Source organism: Stomoxys calcitrans, chromosome 2 (assembly GCF_963082655.1).
Source record: "Stomoxys calcitrans chromosome 2, idStoCalc2.1, whole genome shotgun sequence".
In the NCBI taxonomy this organism is placed as follows: domain Eukaryota; kingdom Metazoa; phylum Arthropoda; class Insecta; order Diptera; family Muscidae; genus Stomoxys; species Stomoxys calcitrans.
In genome coordinates, this window is record NC_081553.1 from 165382892 (window position 1) to 165392608 (window position 9717).

At 39.2% G+C, this 9717-nt stretch overlaps 1 protein-coding gene across 1 annotated transcript; it reads right to left on the reverse strand.

Moving 5' to 3' along the window:
- Window positions 1–1092: 1092 nt before the first annotated feature.
- LOC106085817 (ubiquitin domain-containing protein 1) lies at window positions 1093–9204 on the reverse strand. Its single transcript, XM_013250239.2, has 4 exons — window positions 8732–9204; window positions 8363–8612; window positions 2550–2790; window positions 1093–2465 (listed from the first exon to the last, which is right to left on the reverse strand). The coding sequence occupies exons 1-4, from the start codon at window positions 8814–8816 to the stop codon at window positions 2292–2294; spliced, it is 750 nt and encodes a 249-aa protein (XP_013105693.1). The 5' UTR covers window positions 8817–9204; the 3' UTR covers window positions 1093–2291.
- Window positions 9205–9717: the final 513 nt, after the last annotated feature.

Consider the following 9717-nt stretch of genomic DNA (forward strand, 5'->3'; position numbering starts at 1 on the left):
GGTTTCCGATCGGAAACCTCTGCTGCCATCGGCACAATCTTGGATTGACGGAACTCTAGTATTGCCATATGGAAGATCATGTTACACGGATGGATCAAAGCCAGAAGACAGAGTGGGCCTGGGGGTTTTCATTGAGAACCCAGGGACTGAGATCTGATTTAAACTGCCTGACCATAATACGGTTCTGCAGGCAGAGATCCGGGCGATCATGAAATGCGTGAACATCTTTACCGATAGTAAAATTGCCATAAGGGCAATAACAACCAGGACGGTAAGGTCATGAACTGTCTTTTAGTGTAAGGAGATTAACGCCTTCTCTGAGAATGGGAAATTCCGCATCGTTTGGGTGCCGGACCATAACGGAGTAAGGGAAATGAAAGGACGGACGATTTGGCGGTGAAGGCCAGAGAACTGCAGTCAATAAACTTGGTTAACCCGAAGCCTTTCGGGTTGACGCAGTTCGACTTAAGGGAGTGGGCGACGAATGCACATTCAAAATTGTGGAACAGCGAAACGGTCGGTAGGACGGCGAAAATCCTATAAGGGGATCCAGATAGTGAGAAGACGAGGCTATTACTGAAAGGAAGCAAGAAGGAGGTCAGTATAGCTATTGGTATCATAACGGGACCAAAGGACTACGAGCTCACTAATGTAAAATCGGTGCGGCAAGTGATAGCATGGGGCGGATTAATATCTGCACCCTCTTTTCAACCTAACCTAGTCCCTAATTATATGGCCACCACTGTATATGTATAGTGTATATAAGTCTGTAAGAATTTATCATCTATAAGGCTATGGGCTTAGGTATATGTCCATAGTGGCATGAGCGGATTAACATCAACACCCCCTTTTTTCAACCTAAGAATAAAAAAAGAAAGAGTTTTTAATAAAAACCCTCTACTGTAAAATGTTGTTACTTACATTTTTGGGTTACGGTTAGGGCTCATGGTTTACACTTTGGCCACATTCTCATACATGCAAAGGATATAGCTTTGATTTTGTTAAATAATAGTTTCAGAGTTTATTTACTTGAAATGTTGTATAAATTAATTGCTTTCCTTTTCGCTATATGTATGTATTTGGGGCTTGGGATTCAGTTTTTATTATTTACTTTATTTTTGTTTAATATGGCTGTGTACATGTTATGCATAAAGTATACTTTACTATTTTTGGGCTGTAGTTGAAAATGGGTAAGGGTTTCTTTTAAGTTTAAATTAATTTCAAATTAAATTGTACGCACTTAAAATTAGTTAATATTTGTGTTTCTCATCTTTTGTATTCTTCTAATTGCCTACTATATATGTTTTGCTCTTTAGTAAAAACCAAACTAGAAAATGAAAACAATAAAAAAATTGAATGCAGTATAAATCAAAAATTGTATAATGTACAAAAAGAAATCATTTCCATTAGATTCAATGTCGGCTGATATATCTTTGTTGGCGCTCTCATCTGATGCCATTCAGAATTCAGAATTTATCACATCAATGACATACAGCCAGCCAGTGGCCAGTATAGTTACATAGGCTGTGTGGTCATCAAAGCGATAAATTGTAATCGATTTTAAGGAGAGTGGCAGGAAATAAATACAAATATAATTATGAGGACTTTTTGTTTAGTAGAAAAATATAAAAAAAAATTGCAAAAATAGTGGAAGAGGAGATGGAGGGGGGGAGGGAAGAGGATTTTCAGTAAGTGGAACGGAAACAAAAATGACTGAATAATCAATCGTTTCTTTATATTGTTATAATTATAATTATTATTATGTTTCGTTTACTTAGTTTTCCGTTTCGTTTCGTTTGCATTTTCCATTCAGTTTAACAACAAATTGCAACAAAATGCATTATGATTAACAATAGTATTAATAAAACTATCAATGATATCTTCACAATTTTACAACAACTACTATCCAATGAGAAGGAGCTATTCGTCTTTCCAACAACAAATGCAATGTCATGTTCTATTCTTGTTGTCCGCAATACAAACGATGGTGATGATGGCTTCACCGTTGGTAATGAGGGGGGAGTAGTTGTTGTCGCTGGCAATGACAATGAATTCTGTATAGGCTGCACAACGCAACAGCTCAGATTGTGATATCGATGATATTGCGGTTGCCGCTGTTGCTGCAGCTGCTGCTGTCGATACGACCATTTTTGTTGATGGTATTTGAAAGCGGGATACAATGGATGATAGACAACAATGTTTTTATTGCAATTTGTTGCCATAGTAGATAGTAGAGCTGTTGTTAGCATTGTGTTGTTCACTTTGTGCTGCTGGACTATGATGAATGTTGGCTAGCTTGCAGTGGCGATACTTGTGCTATTGTCATGGTTATAGTGTTCAGTATTTACAATGACTTGTACCACATAGCCGTTCTGTATATTACACTCCTCGATGGGTACCTTGTCCCCCAATAGTTTGCCGCCATAGAACCAGCGTTGGCAACAGGCATCAACACCTTCTACAGCCTAACCATGTGGTGAAATAAATATGCATATTCGAAAGAAGTATTAATGAAATTTCAGAGATCAGTAATTAGCGGGTATGCTTACCTGCAATTTCTTTTTACATTGGCCCACTGTGTCTTTGGAGTAAACAGGTAATTTAACATCAGACATTGTTGATGATATTCTCAGTTTAAGGAATATTTCTGTGCCGCCATCGACGGGCTCTGAAAATTCGGCAGGTGAATCACGACCATTTTCCTCCTTAACTATATTAATAGGATATGATAGACAATAAATTGGTACTTTGTATTGTGTACCTAGTTCATCGTAGCACTCTGTAAGATATCTAAAAGAAAAACCAAGAACAAAGGCCAAGTGTTATATATTAGATTTATAAGCATTTTGCTTTGTTACTCCGTACGCTTCGGATAATAGGATATTTATAAGTCTTATAAAACAGAAATAAACACAATGACAAAGTTACTCATACTCATCTCGTATCAATAAGTGTTGTCGGATTCATAGTAAGTCCAAAGATAAGTGATCTCCTTTTTATAGCCGACTTCAAACGGCAGAGCGATACCACTAAGTGGAGGAGTTTTACATGGCTGACTACAACATAAATAGGAAAGGGGGCCCCGGTATCCGTCGTGGGTACGATTCACGCCAGAATCCGTGGTCAGTCGCTACTGTGGTATCACAATAGACCTAAAATTGTCTAAGTGAGTCTGTAAAGGACTGCCACTCTTACCTAACGTAACCTAACCTAGGAAAGGATATAACCACCACTGAAAATGTTTTCTGATGTTCTCGTCGGGATTTAAATTTATTCACAATATTGTGGTCTCCAATAAGCATAAATGGTAAACCGATTAAATATTGGCAATCAACAAAATATGGAAATAAATTTGTTAATCCCAAATCATTGGTGAATTTTAGGCTGACCCATGATATTTCTTTTTTTGCCAAAACTAATCTTCATCTTTTCCTTCGATAACAATAGACAAAATACAAAACATTATGGCGACCGGTAAACTTGAATACGTGCTATCGGATGCAATACCCTGCATCCATACTGTAGGAGCAATGAAGTGAAATGAGTCACAATCACTTCCTGATTTAAGCCTAGGAACTTTACCAATTCATATGCCCCGAATTTGGAATGAAAAATCCTCTAGAAATCTTTCTCTTTCTGTTCTCCGTCGCAATTTACGGGTATAGAGGACATCGAGTACTTGGTCCAGAAAATGTAGGTTGGGATGACTATAAGGTGGCTTTTCCGGAAAGGAGGTCCAGGAAGAGGAAGGTCAGAAGAGGTTGGAACAAGAATCTCAGGATATTCCGAACGGATGCCAGAAAAGCATTCAATGCGGTCAGTAGAAGCGTCAACAGGCAGCTTTGAGAGGTCTATAGGCAGAATTGAGGGTTTATAAGAAGAAATTGATAAGCTCGAAGAGAGAGGACTTTGTAAGATTGACAGAGAAGTTGTCCAGTGTCAAAGACATTGAGGTCCGATTTGTGTGTTGTTCATTGCTGTCACGAGAAGCTTAGCTGTGAGCTACCGAGCGCGTCCACTGGATGCGGATAGTGCAATGCTCCATACGGAGTAGCTGCAAAGGCAGTACCAGACAATCAGCGGTATCGAGCGGACAGTCTCAGTGGGAGGCCGGGCGGCACCGGTTCTTGGGCAAATACTGAGTGCCCATGATGCTCAATATGACAAAGCGAGTTATTGTCGACTTTAAATAACCAATGGCCACCTTGTTCTCGCGGCGATCGGTCATTTGAACCGAATCGAGCTTGCTCACCTACAGGAGTTGAAGATCGCCATCTTCACATGAATATGTTGCTACACCAAAAACAACAACAAAGACACTTCGAGGCTTAGGTAACTGAATGCACTGGACGCCCCAAAAAGTTCCGGATACCATATCTGGGATTCTGCATATTGCCTGGGTGTGGTCCAAGCGTTAACACCAGGAAGATAGATTGTTGTTCATGAGGAAGAGGAAAATAACTAAGTTCAGACTGCCAAGGCTACAGGGAACAACTTTGAGACTGTCCTGGTAGGCTATATTTCTTGGCGCTATTCTGGATAATAAGTTGAATTGGGGATGGAATATGGAGCCTAGGATAATGAAGGTTTTCGCTGCTTTCTTTTTGTCTCAGAGGCTTGTTGGAAGTAGATGGGGTCTACGGCCTAGAGTGATGCACTGGCTGCACTCTGTAGTGGTGCGACCGGTTCTGAACTATAGATACCACATCTAATGGCTGGTGACTGAGTACGTACTACACGTGAGGGATCTGGATAGGTTGAATAGGGTGGCTTTGAAATTTATACATGGGGCTATGAGTATTAATGCGACCAAGCTCTTGGATGTGATGTTAGGAATACAGCCGATTGACCTATACGTCAAGAAATAGGTCGAGAGGACACTGTTAAGGCTGTCACAACTTGCTCGGCTTCGGAGGTTACCGGCTATACCTAAGGTATACTCGACAGGGATATGTCTGACCTGCAAACTGTTGGTTGCATGTGCTTATACCTACCTTGGCGGTGTGGCAAAAAAGAGCGGTTCAGGCTTGGGGATTTCAATATCTTTGCATATGGATCGAAGATGGATAGTGGAACCGGTTTTGGAATCCACTGCGCGGAACTACGTTTGGATGTCTCTCGTCGGATGAGGGACGATTGTAATATTCAGGAAATGTGGTTCAGCAGATGGAACACAAAAGCAGGTTGTGAGCATACGAAACAACTATTGGACGAACACTTGAACCGCAAAATCGATGCGCTTTTATCGATGGAGAGATTACATCTAGGAACAATCATGGCAATTATAACGGGATACAATAAGCTAAGTAAACATATGTCTCGCATTTGGAATAGAAATTATATTATCTGTCGCAGGTGTAATGAAACTGACGCCGTGGAAGATGCTTATTATTTTCTCTGCCAATGTCTCTCATGCAAATGCAAATTTGCCTACATTCCTTTAAGGAACAGGGGCAAACTTCTCACATATCAATGGGTGCTGCCCGATTCAAATTTAAGCCTCTTTTTAAAGCCGAGTCCGTACGTCGCAGTGTTGAAGTATAAGTAAATTTTGTATGACGACATCTGTTATGAGTCTCAAGAACTACCATAAGTATTGTCCAAAACGGTCTATAATCGGATATAGCTCTCATATAAACAGATCTCTTACTGATTTTCGTTTTCTATGTTAAGTTTTAGGTTTTGGTGTATTCAGGGAACTATAGTAAAATTTTCCGGAATCCCAATTTAAAGTTTTTAATCCCGTTTTCAAAAAAGTGACAAAAAATAATTTTTTACAGAATAATCCTGAATATTGAATTGCTGCAAGTTTGTGCAGCTGAAATTTAGCTTTTTTTGATTCAGGACACTTCACTGAAGAATACAAAAAAAGAATAAAAAAGGCCCAAGTGACACCTGACTTTGACAAATGAGCTTTCAGTTATGTGTTCTTTAAGATATTATTCTAATTTGGTTCCCACTTTAAAAATCCATTTTAATTTTTGGAAAAATATGTAGAATTCATTTGTTAACAAAAAAATCTTCGTACAAAAATATCATTAAGTTGAAAGGGGACCTCAAATATAAATATTTTTTTTAAATCTTCTTTATTGAAGATTAGTAAAAAATTTCATAACAATTTTCATTGTCGATTTTTGCATTTTTGTCCACTGTGCGGCGTGCCGCAGATCGACATTACTTACGGGAGAAGTTTTTACATGGCAAAGTACCTCATAAATGTCGCCAGCATTAGGAGGAGATAACCACCGCTGAAATTTTTTTCTGATGTTCTCGCGTTCATCTTCGAAGGGGAACATGCTAACCGCGGCGATACGGTGGCCTCTCTTGTCCTTAAATAGTCTTCGTTATCTACTGCATCCCTTTGAACACAAATGTATGCAAATTTTCTTTTAGGATATAAGGGAATGTCAACTGCAAAACTGATTTGCAATCTGATTTGTCCAGCCATGCCTAATTTCGTATACCAGTCCGTAACATCCGTAACTTTGATAAAAATTTTACACGCCTTGTGGCATCCAACGCCAATCTTATCTTCAAGCCGTCAACCATCCCATTTCTGACCACGTCGCCCCGCCTGGTATTCAATACAGTCGTCAGCTTCCACCCATATCCCGTAGTCACTATTCTAAATCAATAAATTAAATCTAAGAAATACTTAGAAGCGAAATCGTAATGATTACTGTACGGCGTGAAGAAGTAATGTTTTGTTTGGTTCATTTTTATTTTGCAAGCAACATTTCGTTACCACGTGTGTGGAATGTACATAAGTGGTGTCTACGAATTCGGACCCGATTCGGTACGACGTTAAATTTCCCATCCGAATTTACCTGGAATTTTGCTCCGACATTGGTACGATATGGTGGGAAATATATCATATTTCCCTAAGCCTTGTCGTTACGACAAAATGACACCCACTTCTCTCGTTTTAAGTTACGATGTCGGTAAGACATCGGATCCGATATCGGATGATTCATCCGATCGTTGGACCGAAATGGAAAAATTTTGTTGGCTGGGATGGCTTATGTAATTGTGCACATGTACAGTAATATGCATTAGTATGTTTGTATTTGTCCATTATTGCTCTAGATGTAATAAATTCGATTTCAGCACCTTGCGCATTAATGGCGGAGATCTCTCTTTGATAACGTTTTTCCCGTCAGTCAGTCCGGAACTGCTGTCTAAAAGAAGTTTTGAAATTATTTTGATGCCAATTATCGCACTTTAAATAAACTTCAAGTAAGTAGCTGAAATCATATTAGAATGATTATTTAATTGAACGAATTTAATTTTCTGCGCAATTGATAGGTTTCGACTTTCTTTAAAACGTGTTAAAGCCTGCTTTCCACATCACCCAAATATAACATAAACTTTTTATAAAAGTAAAGTTCTTTTTTATTGATTATTGTTCCTGAACTTTTCCAGTTAGGCGTTGCAAACTTGTTAAGTCAGGTTAAGTTTATCATATAATCTACTGTGCGGAAGTGACAATTAATGATAGGGTTATTCAAAACGCTATTATACGGAAAGGGTAACCCACTCTTTCACTCTAGACACCCTCCGTCTGACTCAGCTCGGACAGTTAATGTAAAAATTATGACCGAAGAATTGCCGCAACAACAAAAACTACAGACATCGATTGCATGAATGGACAACAAGTGTAAAAATAGCTCCGACGTAGAAACCCAACAACAAGTGCACACACACGCACACACATACATAGACAATACAAAGAGGGGAGAAACTCCACACTCTCCCAGGACATTGACAATTGCCAATGGGAGTCGAGCGACTACGGCAGTTACAAACAAACAAAAAAAATCAGCCCAAACAAACCACGAACAGGCCATTAAGTTTTAGAAACAATTAGCAACAGTTACAACCGTCAGCCAGTGGGCCCTTACAACACCCCCCGTTTCCCCTTTTGCATACTCTTTTTTGGTATTCAAGGTGACGATGACTAGCGGTGGCCCCCGAACTCACAGTACGTTGTAGAATTGAGGGGGCAATAATTTTTGTGGCGACTTTGTTTGCCACTGAGGTGCAAGTTTTGCATTGATTTTTTTTAATGTTGTTGGCCAGCTATTCCCCCTATTTAGACGGCGCGCTGACGAAAGTAAATAAATGTGCCAAAGGTTAACTTTAACCTTTTGTTGTTGTAGATAGAGACTAAACAAAAGGAGTACGGAACTGTAACGCATTAAAGCATTTTAAAACAAGGCAAAAAAAACTACACGATTTAAGCTACCAAAGCGTAGTTGTACTGGAACGTCCATTTCATATGATGCATAACGAAAAGATGTTAATCAGATGAGACAGATACAAATTTCGCATCACATCTCACCTCCGTGTTACTCTTACTCACCCATTCGGCACTGAAACATTTGCCCCATCCAAAATGGCTTGGGCCAGTTGAAAATCTAGAGCCTCGGCTGCCGTAGTTGCCGCTCTTAGGGCATCCCAGATTTCTTTGCGGCCATCAAAGGCCGGCGCGGTGTCCCAAAATTCGTCGCGCTTAGAACGCAATTGGCCTTCGGTCAAAGGAACATCTGAACGCCAGCGTATCGTTTCATGGCACAAAGGTCGATTTTTGCGGGCAGGTCCAACTTGCGTTCCTGGGTGGATTGAAAAACAAAAGCACTTCATTATCTTCTGGCCATGAACACAGATAGTAACGCGTCTCTTTATACTCTCCGGACGTGTGACTTTTCTTCTTCCAAAGTTTTTGCCTTACCTGCTGTCGGCGGTCTGGATACACTTGCCGATGATACACTCACTGTCTCATTATCGCCACTGTAGCGACCCACACAACCTCCCATTTCACAATCTTGAACGATCAAAACTCCACCTTATCCAAATTTGTTGTTAAGAATGTTTTTGTGCGTTTTATACAGAAAGATTATTCCGCTTTTGTTATCACTTCACCTTCCTTCCTCGCTCACTCTCTCAATTTGTTGAATTGCAAAAAAAAAATATATATTTTCTTCACTGCTTAAGGTCACTTATCGTAGTCACCTTTTCTACTTCTGTTCAAATTTCATTCATTCGTTCATTCATTTTTTCTTTTTTATATGCTATGCAGTTCTGAGTGGATTTCAGATGTGATATGTGCTTAACTAAAAATTTTTCTCCTCAACATTTAATTTCATTTCTCATATTTTTTTATTTTAATATCGTTGACACTTTATTCACCGATAGCGCAATAGACACTATCGATACTTGTTACATTTCAATAACACCACATTTGTCATCGATAAAAACAATCGTTATGGGGACTTTACATGGCACGTCATACTTCGTGAACAATTGGGTAGTTTTATTTTCCAGTCTAGCGTAAACGCTAGCGTAAGGGTGGTTCTACCAAGATATATTCATTTATTGGTAGTGGCAGTTGCACTAAAATATTGAGTACACAATCTGTCAAAATCAGTGATTAGTTCAACTCTGATTTTGTGTATGTTACCAGTTCGCGCCATTTTTCGTTGTTTATGTGTATTATGGCTCTTAACTATAATACACACACACAACCAAAACTCGTTGACAGATAGTACACTTCGTGAGAAAAAATTGTACTCAGCTATTAACGGTACACGACCTGGTAATTATGTCATGGGAACTACGTTCTTTTAAGTGAACAAATTTCGGAAATCCGGGTTTTCGCTTAATAAAAAAGAGATTCCGTATTGGAAACTTTAGTGATAGTGGCGATTAAAACCTTTT

Excerpts from the sequence above, each read along its gene's own strand:
- LOC106085817 (XM_013250239.2), bottom strand. The coding sequence starts at position 8,816 with ATGGGAGGTTGTGTGGGTCGCTACAGTGGCGATAATGAGACAGTGAGT. Across the intron at positions 8,613-8,731 it reads ATCCAGACCGCCGACAGCAG|GAACGCAAGTTGGACCTGCC; the intron begins GTAAGGCAAAAA and ends CAATCCACCCAG. Across the intron at positions 2,791-8,362 it reads AATGTTTCAGTGCCGAATGG|ATATCTTACAGAGTGCTACG; the intron begins GTGAGTAAGAGT and ends TTTTTCTTTTAG.